At 42.3% G+C, this 27,202-nt stretch overlaps 1 protein-coding gene across 1 annotated transcript in view; it reads left to right on the forward strand.

Annotated features, from left to right (window-relative positions):
- Positions 1-27,202, forward strand: part of THSD7A (thrombospondin type 1 domain containing 7A) — a 414,592-nt gene that overhangs the window by 289,179 nt on the left and 98,211 nt on the right. Inside the window, exons 9-12 of the mRNA XM_084858685.1 lie at positions 3,411-3,602; positions 16,549-16,783; positions 18,115-18,230; positions 22,996-23,128. Coding sequence (XP_084714811.1) covers positions 3,411-3,602; positions 16,549-16,783; positions 18,115-18,230; positions 22,996-23,128 — 676 coding nt within the window. The remainder of the gene's footprint in view (positions 1-3,410; positions 3,603-16,548; positions 16,784-18,114; positions 18,231-22,995; positions 23,129-27,202) is intronic.

The following is a 27,202-nucleotide window of genomic DNA, read 5'->3' on the forward strand; positions in this document are numbered from 1 at the left end:
ATTATCTCTCATATATTCTCTCTTTTCCGCCCTATCTGTCTGTCTGTCTGTCTGTCTGTCTATCTATCTATCTATCTATCTATCTATCTCACACCAACATACAACTTTCAACATTTTGTCACGCTATAGTGTGACCAAGATATAAACTACTTCAGCTGTTCCAACATGTTTGTTAGAAGACTTTTACCTTTTTTATGGACTAAAAGTAAGGCCAGAGGCTTGACAGAAAGCAAATACTATAATCAGCATGTTTTGTTCATCAGATTCCCTAACTTCATTGACCAAACCTCTGAAAAATAAGCAATTATTTATCAATATTGAATCCTTACTTGAATGTGATATCTGAATATTGTATTTTTACACACACAGAAACATTTTATAGTGCCATATTCAGCCTTGTATTTTAGATTGAATATCTTGATGTTAACTGATACTAGCTATTATGATGGGATGATTGACCTGATGGAATCACATCATAATTGTGACACAATGTTCTATATTGAGATTACTGACGATTTGAACTCCAGAGAAGTCTCAAAGGTTAAGCCATACATAATGCAATTGCATTTTTTTCACAGACATAAGCTGACATTGTATTTAAAAGTATAACATAATAGGGACAGTCAGCATGCTCAGAGATTTCAAGTGTCCACTGTAAGGCTGCTTGAAGATGAAGCTGGACCAAAGTCTTTTATTTCTTTGTCATTTTGGACGTATGAGTTTTAAAATGTTCCGAAGAAGTATATTTGCTATTCTTATAGAAGGTCAAATCGTAGGATCAAACGAAACATTACTTTAAAGACATAGCTAGCAGCTAAGTCTCCCCCAACTTACTCAAAAATAAGAATGGGGGACCAGATCTGTACTGGGATCCTAGCAGTGGGGAGTATGGGGGCTTTAACCCTTTGCTCCCTGCTGTGGTCCCAGTTTGGATCAAAGGCCCAATCCTGCAGTTTGTATTGCCAAAAAAGGATCAATTCATCTATAAAGTAATGTGTAGTTTGACCCTTAAAAGGCTTGTGGGAAGTGATCTTCAGGAGTGGCTCCCCTGAGAGCCAATGTTTCTGTTACGAGTTTGCACCAGGATCTTCAATTAGTTATACCTTCTGGCTTTAGCTGAAATTGCATCTTTGTCCCCTGTAGCCCTATTCAGGTATTCTGAAAGAGGTAAGAGTTTGTGCGTGAGGAGAGGGATTGCTGTTGTCACGTTCCTTCACCCTCCTCCTTCATAATCAACACTCTCTCTCCAAGATACCAGGTTTCAGGCTCACTACTTTATTAGTTAACAACCAGGTTACTTACAAATGCAAATTCTAGGAAACTCTCAGGCTACAAAGGAAACAGCTACTCCACTCAGTTATGAATACCAATAGAGGAGCCAAAGTGGAAGTTAGAGAAGTTGCCAGCAGTTTGAACATGAACTTCGTGGCCAGACTAGCTTAGGGGGCAATGTCCCTCCCTTACAGTTGTTCCCTCGTACGTAGGCTATCATGCATAGCCAAGCTGGTGGAGCATCTGCCTGTAACTTTTCCTGCTTCGCTCTGTGGTGGACCCTAGCATCCCTTAAGTCACACCCCTCACTCTCCTCCTCCCCCAAGACTTGGGTTCTCATGGAGGAGGAAAGGGGGGTCCTCCAGGCCGAGTCATCTGTGTGCCAAGGCCTTGAGAAGAACGCTCACCATATCTGAGCTCATTAGGGAGGGAGCCTCTCCCTGTTCTGGCTGTTCCCATTCTGAATCTGAGCTGCTAGCTATCTCCTCATGCTCAGATTCATTCTTGACAGCTGTAGCCCTGCCCCTCTTCATGCATTTTTGTCACCCTGTACCTGTGGAGGGTGACTTTCTGAAGAGGAGAGCCTCCTATATCTGTAGAAGCTCTCTGCACAATTGAGAATGCTGGAAAATCATGATTCTCAGTTGTGTGGAGAGCCTTCACAGGCACAGGAAGCTCTCCTTTTCAGAAAGTCACCCTCCATGAGTACAGAGCAATGGAACACATGAGGAGTGTGTGTGTTAGAGTGTGCTCCCTCTCCTCACACATTAACTTTTACCTTTTTCAGAACTCGTGAATAGGACTTGTGTCAGCATTACATCAACACTGAGTTTTTCTTAATAGACACTTGAATGAGAGAACTCCTTTCCTTCAAATATTTCCAATGCTCTTCGGCAGATTTTCAGTTATTCGATAGAGAATCAAAAGAATGCTTTGCCTAACCCATTTTGGATGATTTTCTAGATTTTGGCATTGTAAACTCAGAGATGCCCTTGTCGTTCATAAGGTCTTATATCCCACATGTAGACAACTTGCCTGGAAGTGCCTCCCATTGATTGTAGTGGAAATGTGGCAAGACCGCACATGATTTTATTTCTGCCATTGAGTTTATTTACAATATTTATATACTGCCCAATAACAAAAGTTATCTGGGCGTTTTACAAGTAAAAATTAAAACCATAAAATACAAAAAAACACAACATGGAAATTAAGTCTAAAACAAAATAAAACCAACAACATAATAAAACCAGCAACTGAAGAAAGATCTGTCGTACTGATGTTAAAATGTACTAAAAAATATTTGATTGAAAAGCCTGGGAAAACAAAAAAGGTCCTTACCTGATGCCCCAAAGACCATAACTTAGGTGGTGGCTGAGCCTCTCTGGGAGGGTTCTCCATAACTGGATACTGACAATAAAAAGCCCTCTCTCTAGTAGACCTCCTTTGGCAGGGATAGTCAGAGAATGGCCTCAGAAAATGATCTTAGGGGCGGGGTAGGTATATGTGAGAGAAGACAGGTAACCTGCCCCAAGCCATTTAGGGCTTTAAGGGGTAATATCATTACTTGCTTTGGCATGGGATAAATGTTTCTACCTGTTCCAGAGGGAGAGAAGGAGAACTCCATTGACAGTTGAGCCCACTTAGGTGGCAGTAAGTCGCACTGAGCTCAGTGCAATTTACTTATGAGTAAACATGCTTAGGATGTTATTGTACTGTAAGATGCTTTTGTTTTTGTCAAATATATAGTGATTATATACACTAATGTCATTCCTATGGAGAAATTTGGTATTCTGTTTTAATGAAAAATGTATTCCGTTGTTTTAATCCAGTGCTTCTTTGCTAACTTTTGGTCTAGTATTTCAAAAGTTTCAATATCAGCCTCTTCCCCCATCATCACCTCAGCTCAGTTTTAACGCATGAGGGTATCTTAAGTGTTGTGGCATGGTTTGGGTCTTTTTTTTTAGCATCAAGCCATGGAAGACATAATCACTTTGATAACTAATTAGTTTACTTTGGGTTTTTTTTCCTTTTTACAAAACAACAAAATCTAATTTATTCGTGTGCCCATCTGGGCTAAGACTACTCAATTTAAGTTAAATTAGCAATGATAGACTGCTACTGGCCTTCTTTTCCCCCAGGAGAGGAGGTTGATAGACAGCTGTGCAGAGATGCTATCTATCCAGTCCCCATCGTCTGCGAAGTTCCGTGCCTGAAGGATTGTGTGCTCAGCACGTGGTCTGGATGGTCCTCCTGCTCACACACCTGCTCAGGCAAAAACACAGAAGGAAAACAGATGCGTACCCGTTCTATCTTGGCATATGCAGGTGAAGGTAAGGTCATCTCCTTCAGCAGCCTTGGTCTATGTTTATGAATTCTTAATGGTATCTTTCGAGTATGAGTAGTATTAGTGAGAAATGATTACTAGGGAATTATAGCTGCAACCCATTACTTTTATATGATAGTGTACTTTTATTAGTATTTTAAAATATTAATCCATGTTTGCTAATTATATTTTGCATTATTACTATTGTTGTTATTTCCATTTTATTTCATTTTTAGATCAGGATGTTGTTTTTAAGATAAGGGTTCTATAAAAGACATTTGGCTCCCATTTTCAAATTAAATTGGGCTATGGATGCTACATGTGAACACTTACACAAGGTCTCACAGGGACTATAAACAAATCAGATGCTAGTCTTCAAATTAGTTCAGTGGGTTGGCATTGCAGCTGACATCCATGAATTAAGATGTTCTACACAAAGCTAAATGCATGGAACCAGTTTATTGGATCAGACTATAATGATATAACTGAGACAAAAGAGCTACTTGACAGCTGAGTAAACTGTATGAAATCATATTTAAATAGTTCTAATTTAAATGCAGAACAGTATCTCCAAGGTATGAAACATCAATCCCTGGCCATGAATGCCTGCTTCTAAAATTTGCTGCCAGCAGGGAAATCCTCGTGGTTATTATTTCCAATCTGAGATTGGAGATAGCAGCAAGGGGAAGCCCTCTGAGGGGATTTCTAAACCCCAGTCCCTGGTGGAACCCTGAGAGGCTGCACAGGCTAGATTAGGGGCCCCATGGGCTAGATTAGGCCTGTGGGCCAGAGATTCCTCACCCCTGTTCTCAATAGACTTTCCAGCCACCCCAAACATGAAAATGGCTGCCATCTATCGCCAACCTGTATCCTATGACATTTTATGCAGTTCCCATTCATTTTAATGGAGACTTTTAAAAAAATCATTTTTTAAAATTTTAATTTTTTTAAACTATTTTTTAAAAATCAAGATCTTGTGCTTATATAGTTTCACTAAATTTGGGCCTTAGAGACTACATAACATTTATGAATAAAAGATCTCCCAGCACTGTAATATCATTTCCAAAGTAGCTGAGATGTCACTTTCACTTCTCAGATTAAATTCCAAATTCATACCGTATCAGTTTAGGTTATAACTTTTAGGCTTCACTTCAATCAAATCTGTTGTCATCATCATGCCAGTAAATCCATAATGGAATTTTGTCATATGCTGCCTGACAAGTAATGGCTGTCTCCTCACCTTCAGCAATGCAGGGCGATGTTTTAGCCATTCCAGGAGGACATGTCGTGTCATTGTTTCTGGGCAGCAACCTATTGGAAGTCATGACCTGATTTTGATTTGCACAACAGCTCCACAACTTGGTTAGAAAAAAAAGAGAGAGCAACATAATCCCTTCACTTTGAATATCTTTAATGGGGAGGAAGTTTTGAAGAAGTTTGAAACTGTAAAGGCAGTGGCCCAGTTCGTATGTCACAACGACCTAGTTGGAACCCAGGGTTTAATTCTGGGTTGTCTGTCTCTGATATGCCTCCACTGGAGAATCCTCCTCAGAGGAAGAGCTAGAGCTCCCAGAAACTGAGGGCACCACACACATCAGTCACTGTCACCAGATCAGGAGGAGCCTGGGCCCTCCAGGGAGATGGCTGCAGGTCAATCCCTGACAAGTGGAGGGGATTCTGTCTCTGGGAACAACCCCGTGACCCCCAGGAGTGTTGTCGCCTCAAGCAACAGGCCACTAAGGTTCCCCCGAGAAGGAGTGATTGGTTGCAAAGAAGGATTCCTCAGGAGAAAGTGACTCCTCCTGAGTAGGGCTCTGACCAGAGAGCTCTGATATACTGCAGCTGAGCCCTAGGTGAGGCTCAGCAGACTCTGGTGTTAAAAGCTTTCAGTGTCTGCCTAACAGTGGAAACAATGTCTTTACTAGTGTTTATTGTCTTGTTTTCCTGACTTTGCCTTGTGATTGAACCTCTGTGCTACTGACCTTGGATTCCTGCTTCACTCTGTTTCTTGGACTGTGTATTGTATCTGACTGTTTATCTGTGTTTTGACCTTGGCTGCTCTTCAGATCTCTCTTTTGGATAAAAGTTAAACTGTGCTTTTGATCATTACCTGCTGATTGACTTGCTTTCGTGTTGCCCCTTAGTTTAACCTGAGCCTGATCCAGCCAAAGAAGGATGCTCTTCTAACAGCCTAGAGTTCCCAGTTCACCCACAACACTAAACACAAAATTGGGCAGGATAGCTAATACTTTGGAAGATGGAAACAAAATTCAAAGTGATCTTGATAGACTGGAGCGCTGGGCAGAAAGCAACAGAATGACATTTAATAGGGATAAATGCCAAGTTCTGCACCTAGGAAAAAGAAACCAAATGCACAGTTACAAGATGGGGGATACGTGGCTCAACCACACTACAAGCGAGAAGGCTCTTGGAATTGTTGTCGATCACAAGCTGAATATAAGCTAACAATGTGATGTGGCTGCAAAACAGGAAAATGCTATTTGGGACTGCATTCATAGAAGCATAGCTTCCAAATCCCGGGAAGTACTAGTTCCCCTCTACTCAGCACTGGTTAGGCCTCATCTGGAGTACTGTGTCCAGTTCTGGGCACCACATTTTAAGAAGGATGCAGACAAACTGGAGAGGGTTCAGAGGAGGGCAGTGATCAGGGGACTGGAAACAAAGCCCTATGAAGAGAGACTGAAAGAACTGGGCATGTTTAGCCTTGAGAAGAGAAGACTGAGGGGAGATATGATAGCGCTCTTCAAGGACTTGAAAGGTTGTCCCAGAAAGGAAGGCCAGGATCTCTTCTCGATCATCCCAGAGTGCAGGACACGGAATAATGGGCTCAAGTTACGGGAAGCCAGATTCCGGCTGAACATTAGGAAAAACATCCTGACTGTTAGAGCAATATGACCATGGAACCAATTCCCTAGGGAGGTGGTGGGCTCTCCCACACTGGAGGCATTCAAGATGAGGCTGGACAGCCATCTGTCAGGGATGGTCTGACTTGGAATTCTGCATTGAGCAAGGGGTTGGACTCGATGACCTTGTAGGCCCCTTCCAATGCTACTATTCTATGATTCTATGAAACAACCCAGGGAAGGAGTACCCCTGAGTTGTTTAGCCTCTCCCATTTGCAGCAGGAGCAATAGGGTGGTGGGAGCCTGCATGCTTGCTTGTTCTTGCTCATTCACAATAACCCAGGGTTTATTGATGTCCAAACCAAGAATTCTAACTTGGTTAAACCATGGGTTCCAATTCTGTGTTGTTTCACCCAGAATTCCTGGTTTGGACATCACATTAAACAACACCAGGATGGAATGTCCCTGAGTTGTTTAGCCTCAGTGGAAGTGATCATGCAGCAAGAGCCAGCTCCCACCCACCTGGGTTGTTATGTTGTCTGAACTGGGCCACTAGCATTGTTGATGCTGTTTATTTTGTAGCTGTCATTTTAACTTGAATCTTGAACTGTAAAAAAAAGTTGCAGGTCATATGTTTTGCTTTTTCAGAATCACATGGTATTTCACAGGGACAATTCGTGATTTGCTCACATTCAGGCATGTGCCCAGTGCTTGATCTCATTGAAATCCACACTTCAGTATGATAAAGGAAACGTTAATCACTTGAGTCTACAGGGACAAAAGAAGAGATGATTTTTTTTAAAAATTAAATGCCATAGAAATGGAACCATTAGTTCTTTTCCAACTCATTTCAGAGAAACAGGATAGAAATTTAGAAAGTGACCTTATTTTGAGTCCCATGACCCATGGACTCCATGTGGCCTCTGCCACCCCCTGCAGTGGCTATTGCTGCTCCCTGAATCTAGTAAAAAAAGAGGAAGGGTTTTTTTTTGAAGAAGAAATAAAAGCGGGGTCCGTATGGAGCACCAAAAGGGTCAAAATTAGTTTGTTTGCAAGCTAATTATGACCCTTTTAGTGTTCCATACCTACTATGAATATGGTTTTTTTAATTCTGTTTTTTAATTTTCAGCACCTGGAGGAGGCGGGGCAGTTCACTGAGGAGGTTCAGGGGTGAAAACGGCCTCCAGACCTCCCTCAGTTGCTCACCCCTGATCTAGCCCACTACTGCCTACTCTGACTGGCATTGGTTCTCCAGGGTCTCAGGCTCACAGACCTGCTCCCTGAGATTCCTTCACTTGGAAAGGCTAGGGCTTGAAGCTGAGGCCTGATGCCTGCTACTGAGCTATGAGTACTCTCCAAGCAATTTATCTTACAGGGTTGGGAAACATGATATAACTTCTGTTTTATTTCTAAAAGATCTATTTCATGGAAGATGATTTGGTTGACCACTTCAAACAGAGGAGATTGACCTCAAAGATTCTTAATTGTATTTGTTTTCTTCGAGGGAAGAAATATTTCTGTGGGCTCCACTGTTTTATCTGACAATGGGCACTAGATAGTCTCCACAGTATACTATGTTATTTTTAGATGTAATTGTTTTCTAGGCTGCAACACTGCGCAGAATAGAGGGGATGCATGCTTTCTGTCGAGGATTTTATGGTCTACATTAGGGGAGCTTCAACTACATCCCCCTTGATGTCAGGAGAGTTCTGTGAGAAGTGGGGATGTGGTAAGAAAGGGTTGTATAGAAGTTGGAGGCAGTGGTGCATTCAGGAAAGGACTTTAGGGGTTGGATCTAGGATCTGCCTTCTGCAAAAGGAAGTGACCTTCTGCTAGAGGAAAGGCTCGACTCACAGAAACTCTCTCTGCCCAGTTTTTGGGGATCTCCACACCACAGCTCACCCAATTCAGCAGGGTCTCCTGAGCATTTTCAAGTGGCTGGAGGGGCTGCCATGGGAAGGAGGGGGTGGGGAAGTCCACTTCCATCAGCGCAGTTGATCCAGTATAAATCTGGATCCAACCCAGTGGCAGAGTTCCAGGGCCCACTGAGCAGAATGAGTAGGAGGCCCCCTGAATGCAGCAGGTGAATCGATAGTGGTTCAAGGGATGGTTCATTTGAAAAGTGAGCCATAGAGAATTGCAGGTGACAAGTACTGGAAAGGAAGGCAAGCAAAGACACCACTCTTATTTATGTTTGCTGTATCAGCAGAGAAGTACCTTTTCGGCTGTCCTCACACATCCATACTCAGTGAAAATACTTTTTCTCTATGTATGTATATTGTATTAATATCGCTAGTTTAAATGAACTTTTTCCTGTTCCCCTCTTTTTCTCCTCTCCTTGGGTCATTTATCTGGCCTAACAATAATCCATTGAAAGGCATGGATCTACTTATACTTAAAAATCTATGTTATCCTCTCCACTTCCAAGCCCTTGGCATATAGCAGGCTATATATACTTTTTCAAAAGCTTTTTGAACAGGAAGGTGGAGGCATTTCCAGGCCTAGGTTTCCTGCCTCTGTAATTTATGAAACACAAATGAGTCTCACAAATGTTACATGCTTGGTGCTTAATTTTTCATGAAGTTAAGGGCTTGAGAGACATGCAGAGGCTATATAAAGAAGTAACGTTAGGCCTTAAAATCCCTCTATATTCCTGTTAAGGCACTGGATATGAACTGCACGCCTTTGTTTGGAACCCAGTTTGGAACCCTAGAGGTATCTAAAATATTGCTGAAACTCAGCAACAACCTCTGTGAGACTGATGTAAGCAAATGTAAATTAGATCAGCTTCCCCCGTTTGAGAACAGGGAAGGCCAGCTGGTAACAGATTTTTGGATTTGGGAGAACCATGCCACAGTGCAGAGGCTGGTTGGGGTGCTGCCAACACCCACTCCTCATCTCTATCTGCAGCAGAAGCCCTTTTAGACAGTTGGAAGCATTTCAGCCTTCAAAGCTAACGTAGGTTGCCTGTGTAAAATAGGAGTCAGGATACATTTTGATCCAATCACTGAAAAAGTGGTTATCCTTTTCCCAAAGCCAAAAGCTTATTGGGAGTTTGGCAAGAATTCTCAAGTTGGAATCTTTCACTAGTACATCCTTGCAATCTCATTCCTTTCACTTGTTTTGAAGATCATTAATAATTTGTAAATAGATGCTTTGTGTGAGCATCTGAGCTTCTCAGAAGTGTTGCGGTCAAGCTAATTTCTCCCAGACAGACAGGGCACAGTCGCCATATCAGATGGAGTTGGTACAACGCTGTCTGGCTCATGGCTGATACCTGAGCCTCCATGGACAGCTGGGAGTCTAAAATGACCCCCAGGCTGCAGACCTGGTTTTTCAAGGATAGCCATACCCCATTCAACACCAGGTCAACATCCCCCAACCTACTCTTGTCTCCCACCAAAAGCACCTTGGTCTTGTCAGGGTTCAGCTTCAGCTTATTCCTCCCCATCCAGCCACTCACCATCTCCAGACATTTAGACAGGGATTCCATGGCCAACCCTGGTGAAGATTTGAACAAGAATTAGAGCTGCGTGTCATCCACATATTGATGACACCGCACCCCAAACCTCCTGATCATAGCCCCCAGTGGCTTCACCTAGATGTTAAATAGCATTGGGGAGAGGATGGAACCCTGTAGCACCCCACACGTGAGCGGCCATGGGTCCGACACCTCCCTGTGCTACCCTCTGGTACCTGCCAGAGAGGAAGGACCTGAACCACCGTAATACGATGTCTCCAATGCCCATCCTCTCCAGGCGGTCCAGGAGGTTACTGTGGTCAACGGTATCAAAAGCCGCTGAGAGGTCAAGGAGAACAAGGAAGGAGCATTCATCCCTATCCAAAGCCCTCCTCATATCATCCACCAAAGTGACCAAGGCCATTTCTGTCCCATGCTCAGGCCTGAAGCCTGACTGAAATGGATCTAGATAATCAGCTTCTTCCAAGTGTGCCTTCAATTGCATCACCACCACCTGCTCAATAACCTTGCCCAAAAATGGCAGATTCGAGACTGGGCGAAAGTTGTTCAAAACTTGAGGATCCAAGGAGGGCTTCTTTAAGAGCAGTCTTATCACTGCCTTCTTGAGGGCTGATGGCATTGCTCCCTCCTCAAGGGAGGCGTTCACCACCGCCCTGATCCCCTTACCCAGTCTCTCTCTGCAGCTCATAATGAGCTAAGATGGGCAAGGATCAAGTAAGCAGGTGGTCAGCTTTACAGATGAAAGCACATTGTCCACTTCATCAGAAGGAAGAAGCTGGAACTGATCCGCCAAAACCGATGCCACAAGCTGCCTCTTGCTCGCTGACTGTATCCATGGTGCACGGAATAACACTCCTGATCCGATCAATTTTATCTGCAAAGTGCCTTGCTAAGGCCTCACAGGAGGCCTTAGAATGCTCCAGCAGTTCTGAAGCAACTGGACCGACCAGGCTCCAGACTAGGGATGGGGGAGAATTTCTCCCCGAAACTTCGGGGGGCCGAGCGCCAACGCATTCGGTCCTCCGCAGGTTGTTCGGGGAGAACTTCTCCGCCCCCCCGCCCCCCCCCCCGGGATGGGACTTACCTTTCACGAATGTCCCTCCCGGCGGCGGGTCCCGGCGGCGGTTCGGCAGGTCTTCGTGAGGGGCGGGGGCAGCAGCCGGTCTTTTGACCGGCTGCCGCCGCCGCTGCCATTACAAGCAAAGTAAAAAAAAAACACAACACCGCTGTGATAGGCTACGTAATGATTAACGTAGCCTATCATGGCTAGATTTGCAAAGTCAGCCATGATAGGCTACGTTAATCGTCACATAGCCTATCACGGGTGACTTAAAAAAAAAAAAGTGCGTACAGCTAATGGCGGCCCCCATAGGGAGCCGCCATTCGTGTTCCTTATTTGGTCCCTGTAGTCTACGTAAAGATTTACGTAGACTACGGCGAAAATAAGGACAACGTAAATAGCGTTGCCCTTATTTTCGCCGTAGTCTACGTAAATCTTTACGTAGACTACAGGGACCAAATAAGGAACGCGAATGGTGGCTCCCTATGGGGCCGCCATTTGCGTACACGCTTTTTTTTTTTTTCAAAGTCACCCGTGATAGGCTACGTGACAATTAACGTAGCCTATCACGGCTGACTTTGCAGTTCTAGCCGTGATAGGCTACGTTAATCGTTACGTAGCCTATCACAGGGGCGTTTTTTTTTCTTTTGAAGTTCGCGGCCGGGGAGACGGGGTGCTTCTCCCCGGCCTGAATTTCGGCCGGGCGAGGCGGGAAGCCTCCCCCCTGGCCTGAATTTCGGCCGGGCGAGGAGGGAAGCCTCCTCCCCTGGCCTGAACTTCGGGGGGAGCAGCGAAGCGCCTCCCCCCCACCGCGAAGCAAGCTGCGAGACCAGGTAAGTGACTTTCGTGCACCCCTACTCCAGACCACTTGGAACAGCCTCCTAGGACAGCGCTCTGCGGATGTGATAGAGGCAGCATAGTATTCTTTTTTCCTGCTCCTTACATATGATTTTATATGCTGTGTATGTATCTCAGCTCCCACAGTAGTCTTGTTTGTTTGCAATGTAAGAACATAAGAAGAGCCATGCTGGATTATACCAAGGGTCCATCTAGTCCAGCATTCTGTTCACACAGTGGCCAACCAGCTGCCCATGGGAAGCCCACATTAGGTCATGAATCCAACAGCACCCTCCCGCCCATGTTCGCCAGCGACTGGTGTACATAGGCATACTGCCTCTGATATTGGAGGTAATATATAGCCATCAGGACTAGAAGCCATTGATAGCCTTCTCCTCCATAATCTATATGGCTGGTTCATGCTCCTTCCTTTTGTCTTGCCCCTGCCTGCCCAGATTATGCACTTTCGAAGGAAGCCTTTTCTGACGCTTCATCACAAAACTAATTCTAGGCTTGCAAGCATTTAGCTGTTTAACCACTCACTGAATCAATTAATGTTTGAGAGCAGATTAGTTACACAGTTTCATTTAATAATCTGTGCTGTTATATAGACGTACTCCTTCATCTGCTAATGGGTGTTAATTCAAATTAATCAAATACCAAAGTGACCGGTTGAGATTCCATATATGTAACAGAAAGGATACCGTCTATCTTCTAGGTATGTTGCATGTAAGGAATTTAATTTTCTTGCTTAAATCTCTAGTCCTTTTCATTTGCTCTTCTGGCATAGGAAGCACTTCCAAATGACTTTGCAGTCAGTCCTATTGAGATTTAATGAGGTAATGTGTGTTGTATTGCATTTTCAACTTCATCGCTGTGTAAAGTAGTAGCAGTGGCCAGGTTTGTAACAGAGTGCTCCTGATCAAGTGACCAAATGGATGGATTTTGCATCCGTGGTCTCCCTAGGTAATTGGTTCCATTGTCGTATTGCTCTAATAGTCAGGAAGTTTCTCCTGGTGTTCAGTTGGAATCTGGCTTCCTGTCACTTGAGCCCATTATTCTGTGTCCTGCACTCTGGGATGATCGAGAAGAGATCCTGGCCTTCCTCTCTGGGACAACCTTTCAAGTCCTTGAAGAGCGCTATCATCTCTCCCCTCAGTTTTCTCTTCTCAAGGCTAAACATGCCCAGTTCTTTCAGTCTCTCCTCATAGGTCTTTGTTTCCAGTCCCCTGATCATCTTTTTTTGCCCTCCTCTGAACCCTCTCCAGTTTGTCTGCATCCTTCTTAAAGTGTGGTGCCCAGAACTGGACATCAACAAAACATCTCTATTGCTTTGAAGGGTCAAGATTTTCTTGAAGCATTCTAACATTGTGTCCATGTGTGGCTGAACCCATGGCCCATAACCAATACACATGTGTGCGGTAGTTAGAAAGGAAGATAGACATGATTCAGATGTACATATGAGAGGGACAAAATTATTAATTTAGTTAATTACATTATGTAGCTAAACCCGAAATGAGCTTGTGGCATCTTAAAAATGAACATATTTTTTGCTGCCATAAGCCTTTGTGGCCTAGAGCAGGGATGGGCAGAAGGTGGATTGGGATCTACTGGTTGATCTCTGGGTGATTTACCAGTAGATTGGCAAGGGTTTTTGATTCCTTATTGTTTAACTATACTAACAACAAAAGGGTGGGTCCCCCACCCCTCCAGGATAGGTTGCTGAAATAGAGATAATGAAAGCAATGTCCTGGGTTGAGCATGTGCTCAGAAGCACCCCATTCCTGAATTAGAATCCACTTCAACAGATGCAGGAGGTATTTTTAAGAGAATAAACAATGGGGCCAAAAGGCAAGAAAGTGCAAGAAGCCCAGTCTGTGACATTTCTGTGTGTACAAGATAAGCATAGTGATCATTTGTAACAGCAGTAATTGGAGATAATGTAACCTTCTATCTTTATTATGTAAATTTAACACCTGTAATGGGGGAGACTGTCTTGATTTCAGTTGAGTCATAAGCAAATAGAAACACATTTGCTGTTAAATTCTAGTTTAGCAATTTCACATTGGAGTCTCCCTTCGAAACGTTTTTGAACATTGTTGAGTCAGCAATAGAGGGTTCAGCAACAGAGGGTTCAAACTGAAATATTCTCTCATGGGTTATTGAGTGTTGTCATGTTTTACCCTTTTTCTTGTTTAGAAGTCCTTATAATTCCACACCTGCAAGTTTTTATTACCACTGACTATTTTTAATAAGCCTGTATAGCTACTCTCTGGTTAGCTGTGCATGATATTATGGGCTGTCTGAACCCATACTTTGTTGTATGTTTCATGATAAGCTTGGACAACTCTGCCTATTTACCTCTAGGGCTTCAAGAACTAGACTTGGAGACAGAAGTCCAGAGCTCCCAGCAGCCAGGAGCCTCCCAAAAGCCCTTCCACACAAAAGGCTCTGCCAGACAGCTTCTCTCTTATTTATTTATTTATTTATTTATTTATTTATAATTTAATGTGCACACCAACTGTGTCTGTTGGAGGGGCTGGTCCCAATTACTGCGCAGTCACATTAGATTGTTTAAAAATCATTTGACATTGTGCACTAGATATAGTTGTTACTGTTAAGCAGCTTTAGGATAAGAAGTCAGCATACTCTCTGGCCAGCTGGCCTGATATCCCACAGGGGATGGGGGATGCTGCATTGTGAATATATTTCCATCTTCCTGATCTGCTAAGTTGCATCAAATACTTCTCCTATGTGGACAGCTGAAGTACATATGAAAACTCATGGTAAATAAGAAACACAGAGTTTTCTTGCATCTTGCTTCTCACTGTATAGTCACCTACTGGGAAGGACTATTTCTCAGTAGCAGTCTTCCCCACTGTGGTGCCCTCTAGATGTGTTGGACTGCAACCCATCATTCCCAGCCAGCCAGCATGGCCATACTGGCTGGGAATGATGGAAGTTGCAGTCCAGCACATCTAGAGGGCACCACATTGGGGAAGATTGGACCAGAGGTATGCTCTGCTTGCAGAAGGTCCCAGTCTCAATCCTGGGCATCTCCAGTTAAAAGGATCAGGTAGCAGGGATGGGAAAGAATTCAGTATTCTAGACCCTGGAGAGCTGCTTCTAGTCAAAATAGACAGTATTGGGCTAGATGGTATTTGAGGAGGGGCCGTAGCTCAATGGTAGAGAACATGCTTTCCATGCAGAGGGTCCCAGGTTGGATCCCCAGCATCGCCAGGTAGTCCAGGTAAAACTTCTGCCTGAAACCCTGGAAAGCCACTTCCACTCAGAGCTGACAATACTGGGCAAGCTGAACCAGTGGTCTGATTCAGTATAAGGCAGCTTCCTATATCCCTATATCCCATTTTTGCCAGTTAACTCACTGCACCTTGATTTTGATTTGTGACGTGCTCTGATGTCCATGTGGGCCTAGCAGTACTAATTATTCAAAACTATTTAGTTATTCAATGTGGTCAGATTATTGGTTAGATTCTAAAGACCTCCATCCATGTCATATTTGCTGACTGAACTTTGTGTAAGACATCTTAATATCCATAGAACATAAAAAAATAAATCATTTATGCTAGTTCTGGCTTCATACAAAAATAAGATTTAATGCATTTTTTTACTGTAGCTAAACCTCAACAAATCCAAACATCAACCTCAGCCAGTTTATTGTTTAGAGCAGATAAAACAAAAAATGCTATGTGAAATGTGGCATAGTCAATAGCCTGGTTCAGATATAACACATCTTGGCTTATTAAACCAAAATATGCATGAGTGTTATGCTTGCATGCTCCGACCCTTCTCTTCTTCCTTCTTGGTGTACCATGACTGAAAATTTCCTGAGTTAATTAACCATTGTTGTTGTTGTTCAGTCGTTCAGTCGTGTCCGACTCTTCGTGACCCCATGGACCATAGCACGCCAGGCCTTCCTGTCCTGAGCACTCTCCCGGAGTGTGCTCAGGTTCATATTCATTGCATAGTTTCCCATTATATCTGAACCAGGAAACTATGGTTACCAAGATCAGAACAAATCAGGGTCTGACACCACAGGTCGAAGTTGGTTTCATATCCTGATTTGTTCTTATCCTGGTAACCATAGCTTCCCAGTTAAGGCATAATAGGAAATTACGTTAATTGACCCAGGAAATCTTCAGTTGTGACGCAAGAAGAAGGGAGAAGAGAAGGGATGGAGCACATAGGGGTACAAGGGTCATGTATACCTTAGCTTAATGAGCTGAGATATGTTATGTCCAAACCATTATCTTGGGCCTGGAACTGGCTTCAAGGTGGTCAACCTTTATCTGGGCTATACCACTGCAGACTGTAGGTGAGAGCTTACATTATTTGTGTGTTCTTTATTAAAACAGATCCCTGAATGAGATAATCAAGGAGAAGACTAGGGTAGAACCCTAATCTCTGTGCAGAGATTTTTTTTAAAGATCTTTTGTTTAGAGGAGCATTCAGTCATGTGAATCCCCATCTGCAGTCTGAAGTGGTATAGCCTAGACAATCATATGCTTAATATAGCGAAGACTAGACTTTAGTGCTTATATTTTTTTGTTTTGATTAGAAGTTCATATCCTGGGATCAAAGAAGATGTAAATACCAAGCTTATTTGTTTAGCATGATTTTTCAAACTATAATTGAAATGCTTCCCCATCGCCGCCGCCACCACTGTGCAATCAAACATTATTTCTTCCAGGTGGACTTCAGTGCCCAAATAGCAGCATGCTACAGGAAATGCGCAACTGCAATGAACATTCATGTACAGTGTACCACTGGCAAACAGGACCTTGGGGCCAGTGTATAGAAGATGTGTCTGTGTCAGCATTCAACTCTTCAACTGGCTGGAATGGCGAGGCAACCTGTGCTGTTGGGATGCAGACAAGGAAAGTCATCTGTGTGAAGGTCAACGTGGGACAAGTAGGACCCAAAAAGTAACTGGAATAATCTCTCCTTTTCCCTTTATAGATCTGCTACAACACAGTTCTATTAATATAAAATAGATTTTTTTGTCCACATTTATAATAACTGTACAGGAATCAAATTAGACTGTAATGTCAATGCTCATGAAATTGCAGCATCTCTTAGAATTGTTCTTTGTTTCCAAATTTACATACTTGATCATTACCTTTCTGTTTTGCTTTTTGAATAATGCAAATAGTAATCTAATATCGGTATGTAAGGAATGCAGTCTTGTGAAACAAGGACAGTAAGATCTTAGTTGATTTCTTGAATCATCATGGTTAATGTCACTTAATAAGTTTTGAAAGAGCAGAAGATGTACATGAAAGTTCAAATGTAAACCATGTTGTAAATGCTGCTTTAGAAAGGATTACTGTGATATGACAAAATCAATATTATTGGCCTTACTTTCAAAGTATCAGAGTTCAGCTTACATTACTTCCGTTTAATTTGACCTTGAATTAGGTTGGAGGCCAGAGAGAGAGAGAGAGAGAGAGAGAGAGAGAGAGAGAATGCAGGGGGTAGTTGTTGATGTAGTTATAATCTCAATATCTTGATGGAAAGGCACCTAAATACAAATGGTTTAAACAATAGATGGAAATTAGCCCAGACCAGTTATGTCACTGATGGATCACTAAGGCATGGATTCAGATGAACAGCTGAGGTAGGGAATAAGCTGATGGATCCACCATATGGTAGTAATTTTGTTTGTATAGTCAGTGACACATGGTGAAGAGGCAGCTCACCACCTCCTGGTTCATCCTAGATGTCATGTATTTCCCAGGAGGTGATTAAATGTGAATTCCTCTTCCCATTTCAGACACAAAACAAAGGAGTACTCCTGACTTCAGATACTTTTGTGATACTTTTGCTGACATGTAGCAATACAGCTATTGCTAAAAGGACATGTGGATGATAGTTTCTTTGGTACTCCATTGGGGTCATTGGAAACCAGCTGGAATAACTGGAGTGTAGAAGATGTCTGTGTTGCTATTGAGTCCTTTTGGTGGCTTTAATGGAGAGTCTGCCCCCCTCCCCTCCCCTCCCCTCCCCCCACACTGTTGGGATGCAAACAAGAAAAACAATCCATAGGAATGTCAGTGTGGGACAAGTGAACACAGAAGTCCCACTTTCCAAACCTTGCTTCTCCTGAACTCCTAATTGTCTGAATTTTCTCCTCATCCAGATATATCTCCCTGACAACATAGCCCTTTAACTAGGATAGATTTTGAGTGCCTGCATTCATCATGTCCCTATTATTTATTCTCATTCTATATTTTGTGTTGTTATTGCTCACTTTTAGGTGTCCTGAAAGCCTTCGCCCTGAGACTGTTAGACCTTGCTTGCTACCCTGTAGGAAGGATTGCATTGTGACCCCTTACAGCGATTGGACACCATGCCCTTCATCATGTCAAGAAGGTACTACAGTTGAGTGTTTATTGGTGGATGGCTTTTGTCCCAGCTCCACACTGTGACTAATATCACAAGACTTCAGGGTCCAAGCTTGGAGAATTCACTGTGACTTAAACAAGTTTCACTGGCTCTGGATTGCATCCATTGAGTCATCACATATTATTTAAAAGAAACTCATCTTGGTGGCTACTGTGTAACCCTCATCAGGATTTGACTAACAATCATTAAATATGTACAAATTAGGATCCAAGTCTAATTGAGGCCTTTGTTTTGTGATGTCATAGTCCAAGGGTACCTATGTCCTGTTTGCTATCTTGGACTTTTTTTAAATTTTTGTTGTTCTCTTGTCACATGATAACTTCAGAGAGCAATAGCATTTTTTCCAGTGGTGAGGAAATAAAGAATTCAGGTAGCTTGCATAGCATAAGAAACATAAGAACCCTTTGTGTGGCTTCAAGAGTGTAAGCAGGGGAAGAGAGACAGACGTATACAGCAGAGGTGGGAAACCTCTTTCAGCTCCAGGGCTAAATTCAATTTCAGAGAAGCCCTCAGGGTCCACATTCCAGTGGGAGAGGGGGCCAAAGGCAAAGGGGGGGGGCAGAGGGAAACAGGGTGGGGCCAAAAATACAAAAACACCAGCATATTTTAGCTTAAAGCTCTTACTGTCAGTAACTAAGCTTTAGGAGAGGCATTTGAATGTATTAGAATGTGGGAAAATTGTGCAAAAGCCAGGAAACCTCCAATCAATAATTGGAGGAAGGAAAGGGAAGGGACCTTCTGGGAAACCTGGGAGGGCTGGATTGGAACCCCAGGAGGGCCAAATTTGACTCATGGGCCTGAGGTTTCCCACCCCTCGTATACAGCCTTAGAATATGGGCATAGGACACCCCTGCCCTTTAATTCAATGTTCATGCCTTCAAAGATTTCCCAGACAGTGAAGTCTTCAGAAAATTCTATGCCAATATAGAGTTCATAAATGAATAGGAGAGCCCATATCATTAAGGAGCCCCTTGTTCATGCTTTTGGGTAGAGATGGGGTAGAGGTTTGTTCAGTTTGTATTTTGATAAGAACTTATCAAAATTGCACTTCCTGAATCAATCTGCAAACTGGAATACAGTTATTCTTCAGTATTCGCACTTCTCAGAATTTTTGTGACACAGTTCTTGAACAAAAAATGTGACTATTTGGGAAAAGTGTGCACAGAAATGTGTATATTTTTGTGCAGGGAAAAATGTACAAAAATGCAGTATATGAGGGAAAATTGCATATATTAGGCAAAAAAAATTTACTAGGAGAAATGCATATGAAAATGCATATGAATTTTTGTGCTGACTTTTTTTTTTTTTAAGCCACAATGGATGAGGAAACAGAATGGAATTAACTGAGGATTGGAAAAAACAAGAAGCAGAGAAAAAGATGTATCCATCCTTATTGCTGGATGTTGCTCTGCGCAACAGCTGTTATAAATAATTAGGCTTTCTCTTAGATCACTGCATTGGATTTATTTATTTGGATGTGTAAACCACCCAACCTTGGGGCTTAGCGTACAAAGCAACACTGAAGAACAACAAAGTGTAGAAGTTAAAGTGAAACATATGTAGAGCCTCACCTTCCAGCATAACCCGGGCTACCAAAACTACTCTGTGCACTTACAAGTGTGGTGTAAAGCCATCCAAAATCCTTACAACAATGTGTTTAGAACTCCTTTCTTTACTGTCCTTTTCTGTCACTCTAAAAAAACCCCTTATTTGTTGTTTAAAACTCTGCATTTGAGTAATAGCTTTCGTTGGCCCCTTCCGGCTTTTTTTTCATCTGTTGATTAGAAATTAGTCCTCCTATAGACAGGGTTCTCTTACTTTACTAGAGTAAATACTAATTCAAATAATTTGAAACAGTAGCTCTATATATTTTCCCTTGGGGTTCAACGTGCATTCATATCAGTTGAGCTTATGGCAGAGCCTCACTGAAATGAACAGAGTGGTTGTGATGCAATGATACTTGGTGTATTGCACCTTAGGGATAGAATCCAGAGGTGCAGATGGCTTATGCTTTCTTATAAGCCATAAATAATTGACCAAGAGAGGTTGTTCTTACTTTTATGTTGTACTTTTGCATATTTCCTTGGTAGAGGGGAATAAAAGAGATGGATGCTAGTGTTTCCTCTTACTTTTTAAAAAACCAAACACTCAAATAATATTAAGTATTGTATTTAAGCACATACTGCCAGATGTTCAGTGCTACTGCTTTCTGCAGTAGCTCAACATCCTACATTTCTTTCGATTTTCTTCTGCATTGTAATTATAGTTGCAGAACATTTTTGACTGACTTAATGTTGCCCAGATATTTCTGTCTTATCCCTTTTTGTCTTTTGAGCTTAGCAGGAAGCATTCATCTTAATATGCGCTATCATAGCTGCAGTCAATAATATGATTCCTTGTTCATGTGTGCTAATCCCCCTGTGGCGTGTGGTGCTTACTCATTGCCATCTATTTTCAAAAGCCATGGGATTGTTGTACTGAAAAGATGCCCTTTATAGTTCATAGTTACTGCTCCATGTTATGCAAAAAATGAGACAAATACAAAATCACTTTGTATAGCCATCCTGGTTACTGATTAAAAGTATTCTCTAACTAATAAAGGATTAGACAGATTAAACTTGTAACCTTTTGAGGAAATAAAGAGCATGCGGAGACTTCCAGGTTTAATGGGAAGCCTGGAAGCTTTAATACGACGGCAGGGAAGAGAATCTGGGCATGTTCCTTCCAGTGTGGCAAATACAATATAATATTCGGTACGGTAATGTTAGAAGCATCTGTGCGATGCTTCTGCTGCTCTCTAGTAGCAATGTGGCACTTGTTTTTAATTTTTATCATGACTATTTTTTGTGTTGGGATTCACTGCCATGTAGAAATTTTGGGGCTAGCTAAATGTATTGGATAGCAAGACTGTCACTTTTACTAAATTAACTTAATTACTTCTGTTGCTAGTCAGGCAATATAAATGTTTCTGCACTTGCCCATTCTTGATAGAAGAAGACCTGAGGTTGTGCTCAGCTGTTGTCTTTAACTCGAGCAACACTTTTGGCTGTCGCTGTTTTTGTTCCTGCTGCCTTTATATTACAAACCTGGCATGTGAGCCCTTTTTGAAAGATGCATTGAGGTTTTGTGCTATTGGGAAAAATTCCTTGATGCTGCCATCCTGAAGGCACCAAATAAATATTATACAACCTTCATGTATGTACAATGGGTTGGATCCAGACTTAGTTATATTTGGAGTAGACCCATTGAAATCAATGGGACTTAAGTTAGTATGACTAAGGGCAGTCTCCAACAGTGTCACTCCCCTAGTGCAGGTGACGTTGCACTAGTGGAAACTAGGTTTGCAAGTAAATGCAAAGGGAGAATCCAACCAAAGTTCTGCCTGCACAACCACTCTGCTAGCACATCTCCGTACTGCTTGCGCGAGCTCTGTTAGCGCAATGTACTCTGCTTGCACAAGCTCTGCCAGTGCGCAGCTGCTTGTGCAAGCTCTGCCAGCACAACTGATAGTGGAGTTATCCAACTTTGGTGGAGTTATGCATGCACTATTTGAGTTTGCAGAATAACACTGTTGGATGCTTCCAAGGGGAAGAACCCAATGGGCCATTTATGCCCCTACCAATCCTCTTGCACCCCACAGATTCTATAATGCAAATGGTGGGCCTGCCACTTCCATTGCATGAGCCTTAAAATGAGTGGAAACATTTGTTTCTCAATTGGGACAGGTCAGAAGAGCTCCCTTATGCAAGCTCTGCGACCTACTTCATTCCAGAAACGAGCATTTTCATTTATTTCTGGTTGCCCTGGAAACACTGAATCCTTGTACCACAACCTGTCGGTGCAACTTGTGGACAGGAATTGTTGGGGCACAAGAGAACAAGCCGGGGCATAAGTGTCCTGTTGGATTCTGCCCCAGGGTCTGGATCCAACCCAAGTGTTTCAAGACAAGTGATACCTCTTAAAGTGTTTTTTAAAGAAGGGTCAGGTTCCCTATTACAAATTCTGCCAGGCATTCAAGACCCAGGCACATCTTAGAGAAGGTCTGCATTTTCTCAAGATTTTCTTTAAAATGTCTGTGATCTTTGGTGGAAATGTAGACGAGGAAGAGAGGTTTTTGTCAGTTGTTAGTGTTCCTGTGTATATGCCAGAGGTTTCTGGAAGCAAATACTGAATGCTATTAATGTCATTTTGGAACAAAGATTAAGTTTAGACCCTAAAATATTCATGTTAACAATATTAAAAGACAGCATCAAAAGAAGAAGGGGTGTTGTTTTATATGACTGTAACAGCAGGAATGATATAGATTGAATACTGGAGAAATTCTCAAATGCCTAAATTAAGAGAATGGTATGTTACATTATAGGATACAAGTTAAGTAAACTAAGAAGAGGCATTTATGGGTGAAATGGGGTACATAATTAAAATTTATTGGAGAAAGTGGGGTTGCTTTATAAGGTTCTGTTACACATGATATTATATAGTGTAGTAAAACTGTTTCCGTTGCTATAGGTCTTGTATTTTCTAATTATTTATATTTTGATTTTGTTAGTGTTTCTTACCATGGCTCTATATCATTAACTGACTAAATGTAATTTTTACCTTTTAAGTAGCTAATTCTACTATTTCATTTGACTATTTGACTGCCGCTAATTGCTGTGAACCAGGTATTATGGTCCAACGTCTATTGGAGGGGGAGCTGGATAGTAAAATGCACTTTGATGTTTGTTTGCAGGGGATGTTCCCATCATCAAACAGTCTCGACACCGAGTCATCTTGCAGCTCCCTGCAAATGGTGGCCGTGACTGCCCAGATATGTTGTATGAGGAAAAGGATTGCGACCCTCCTCCTGTCTGCTTGTTTTACAGGTGATGCTATTAGCAGAAGAAGATTCCTTTAACTCAGCCTTCCACAACCTGGTGCCCTCCAGATGAGTTGGCCTACCTCGCATCAGCCAATGGCCATGCTGGCTGGGGATGATAGGAACTGCAGTCCAACACATCTGGAGGTTGCCTGGTTGGGGCAGGCTGCTTCATCTAGCTCCATCACTGTAGACACGATTCAAATCAAGCATTTTTGCTAGATACTCTACAGTGCACTTGATTTAAAACATTTGTAAGTTGTGGGAGGGCAAGGACAGGGAATTAAGGTCTTCATGTGGGTAGAAGGCCTCAGGTGTTTTGTATTTTAGAACTATTCAACATCTAGTTATAGTGAATTAGGTTTGAGTGAGGTCTGTTAACTTTATCACAGCCCCCAAATTTGGTGGTGGTATGAAAATTTGAGCTACCTTTGGAGAATGAAGCAGCTGGAACATTGACTATACAATCCTCCTCCCCTAGCCAGAGCAGGGAGTCTCTGTGACCTGGTTTGCACGGCTCATGCTGGGTGTGTGCAGGCACCCTTTTGAATATGCCGCTGTGTCATGTGAACCCAGCCATCAGGGGTTATGGCCAGGTTCAAATGACACGATGAAACCCCTGATCACCTTGATTGGGGGTTGCATATTCAAAATGGTGGTTGCATGCGCCATGGGCTCATCATGGGTTAAATAACCCACAATGAGCCAGCCATGTTGTGCGAACTGCTGCTTTGTGTGTGTGGCAAACCTGCTCAGATAAGAGTGAAAATCAGGAAGCTGGCAATGAACCCCTCACAGATTAATGTGATCACAGCACAGCCCTTATTTGGATATGAATGTCTATTGCAGAAATTGCCAGGATTCAGGGTTGAAAGCTGGGAATCAAAGTCTCAGCTCAGCCTTCATCTTCACAGGCTCACCTTATGGTTGCCGACTTTTTTTTTTTTTTACTGCTCCTTTTCTCTGCCTTTAACAGTTGCTTGATCTGCAAACATTGGCAGGTAAATCTATCTGCAGCATAGAGATAATGTTACCCTAAATACTAACAGTGAAGCTGTACTTTGAATGTAGGTCCTTCAGTAGTCAAAATGGCAAGATCCACACTCAAGAGGAAGGGATCAGCAAGCATGCGGGAAGTCTGCAGAAGTACAAAAAAATACCTTGAGGGAAAAAACCCTAAGGGGAAAAACCTCACAGCCCAATGAAGACTGAGCATGCTCAGTGGGCATGCAATGCTGACTGACTGTTGTGTGGGGAGAGAAATGGAACACTGGATGAGGAGGAGAAATGTGATGAAGTATCCTGCAAGAGGGGTGGCTTGGTGACTGGAACTCTGAACAGGAGCACGCCATAACTGCAACATAAGAACATAAGAGCCACAGCTGGATCAGACCAAGAGTCCATCTAGACCAGCATTCTGTTCACACAGTGGCCAACCAACTTCCCATGGAAAACCACAGGCAGGGTTTGAGTGCAACAGCGCCCTCCGACCCATGTTCCCCAGGAACTGGTATACATACTGCCTCTGATACTGGAGGTGGCATATAGCCATCAGGACCAGTAGCCACTGATAGCCTTGCTCTCCATGAATTTATTCAATCCCCTTTTAAAGCCATCCAAATTGGTGGCCATAACTTCATCTTGTGGAAATGAATTCCATAGTTTAACTATGCGCTGTGTGAAGTAGTCCTTCCTTTCATCTATCCTGAATCTCCCACCAAGGTGGGAACTTCATGGGATGACCCTGCACTCTAGTATTATGAGGGAGGGAGAAAAATGTCTCCCTATCCACTTTCTCCACACCATGTATAATTTTGTTCGCCTCTATCATGTCTCCCTTTACTAATCTTTTTTTCTAAACTAAACAATCCCAAAGGTGGTAACCTTTCTTCATAGGGGAGTTGTTCCAGCCCCTTGATCATTTTAGTTGCCCTTTTCTGCACTTTTTCGAACTCTACAATATACTTTTTTAGGTGCAGTGACCTGAACCATACACAGTATATAGTATTCTCTACACATTTTGTTGCAGTTTCCATGTGACATGTACTAATGTCTGCAGTTCAAGCTATTGTTAAAGGCACTTAGTTAGCAATCCCAGAGAGCCATAATGACAACTTTCTCAGCCTCAATCCCCTGTAGGTAAAATAGGAATAATAATACTGGCTTGTTTTACAGAGCTTTTGTAAAGTTTACCATGTGCATTGTAAATGAACTATTATTTAGCATTATTAGTATTATCAACACTGATAAAATTCTGAGGGAAAATGTGTAGGGTTGCAACAATCCTTTATCATCTAGGACTCATGGGGTCAGAATGCGTGGCAGGTTGAGGTGGCTGTTAACAAAAGAGGAGCCAAAAGCAGTAAAGCCATGAAGAGTTTTCTGAGCTCTGACGTTAATTCCTTCTCCTATAATGGGATATTGCCTGAGTTTTACAGACAATTTGTCATCTTAATTTAGAAATACAGAAATGGCTTGTTCAGACAGTAACATGCTATGGCCACTTTCAAATTCCATGGTTACCTCATTTGCAAAGCATTAGTGAATTCATCCCATTGTGTCTGAGAATATCACTCATAGAATAAAGATGGTAGGTCAGACATTTTTTAAATCTGCCATTAATATTGTGATGGCTGATTCTGGAAATGCATGGCAAAAATCAGGTGTACGTATTATTAGTGAGTGCAGTTGAAAGAAGGGCTTACATCTGTGGACTTAAAACGTATAGTAACAGAATAATGGTGATGAGGCACAAATCGTAGATGTAGGGCTTCTCCATATGGGGCTTTTATCCTGCTATTGAGATTGGTTACTCATGGAAGCTTGCGGGTCCTTTACATGATGTCATCAACCTCCAGCTCCTCTCCCATGCTTTCCAACCATTTCTGCATCTCTATTTGAAATGGAGATAATGAAATAATAAAAACCAAATTAAATTTGTCTTTGTAAAGAGGGAGTTACACTATAACAGCAGCACCATCTAGTCGCTGTACAATGAAACATATAGAACTTGCAGATAAAGGCAACTCCTTTAAAAAAGTGTGTGTGTGTGTGTGTGTGTGTGTGTGTGAAGGAGCCAATCTTAATCCTGCAAAGCATATGGAAGCAGAAGCCCCAGTAAAGTTGTGGGATAAAAAACCCAAGTGTGGAGAATTTCAAAGAGAGTGTGTTTACAAAGGGAGTCTTTTGAGAATTAAATATGCTTCTTAAATAAAAAATGTGCATTTTTGCATATGCAAATATGTACATTTTTGCAATTGCCATTTTATTTTTCAAAAAATGGCAACCATGAAGCTCGATGAGGCCACTGGGTGAGTGCAGGCTGCTGTCTGAGTGCGGACAGGGGGCAAGCAGGATCAGGGGCTCGGTGAGCAGGGCTCAGGAATGCGGGCGTGAGGGGGTTCAGCTGGATTTCTGAATGGAATTGGGCACCCACGCCATCCCTATGCCTGTTGAAATTACTGACAAAACAAAGAGGAGAATAATAACCTTACTTTCTAAATATTGCACTGTGAAAAGCTGTATATATTCTCTCCTAAATTTGGATGTGAAAATATGTTGTGTTTGGCAGCAGCTCTGGAAAATTTTGAGATATATTTAAAAAAATGGAAACTTGGAATGGTAATCTCAGCCAATGTCTTTTGTTAAAGCTGTGGAGCATCACAGAGGATATAGTTATGAGTAGTCTTTTGTATGAAATGTTTATGAGTGATACCTGTAGGTATTTGAATAAATGTATACAAAGCAATAAATAATGGAATGGAATAGGTGTCTACATAATTCTGTAAGCACTTATTTTGGTTATTTAAATATGGTTCTCCTGCCATTTTGTTATTCCGATTGATATTCAATTTATTTTTTGCTGGACCTGCATTCCCTAACTTAATATGTAGAGAAATTTAAAAAGAAAAGCAAGTATAATTAAAATGACCTCTATAGAGAAGCACAGTAGAAGGACTCTTTCACTAAAGCCATTTAAAACTAAACTCTAACCTTCCATGCACAGATTTATCTGATCTCTAGGTTAAGTTTTGCTTGACACAATTGGGGGTGAAATTCCAAAGTGGGATATGTGGTGGAC

Source organism: Heloderma suspectum, chromosome 5 (assembly GCF_057233095.1).
Source record: "Heloderma suspectum isolate Gila_16-S chromosome 5, 16-S_ref, whole genome shotgun sequence".
In the NCBI taxonomy this organism is placed as follows: Eukaryota; Metazoa; Chordata; class Lepidosauria; order Squamata; family Helodermatidae; genus Heloderma; species Heloderma suspectum.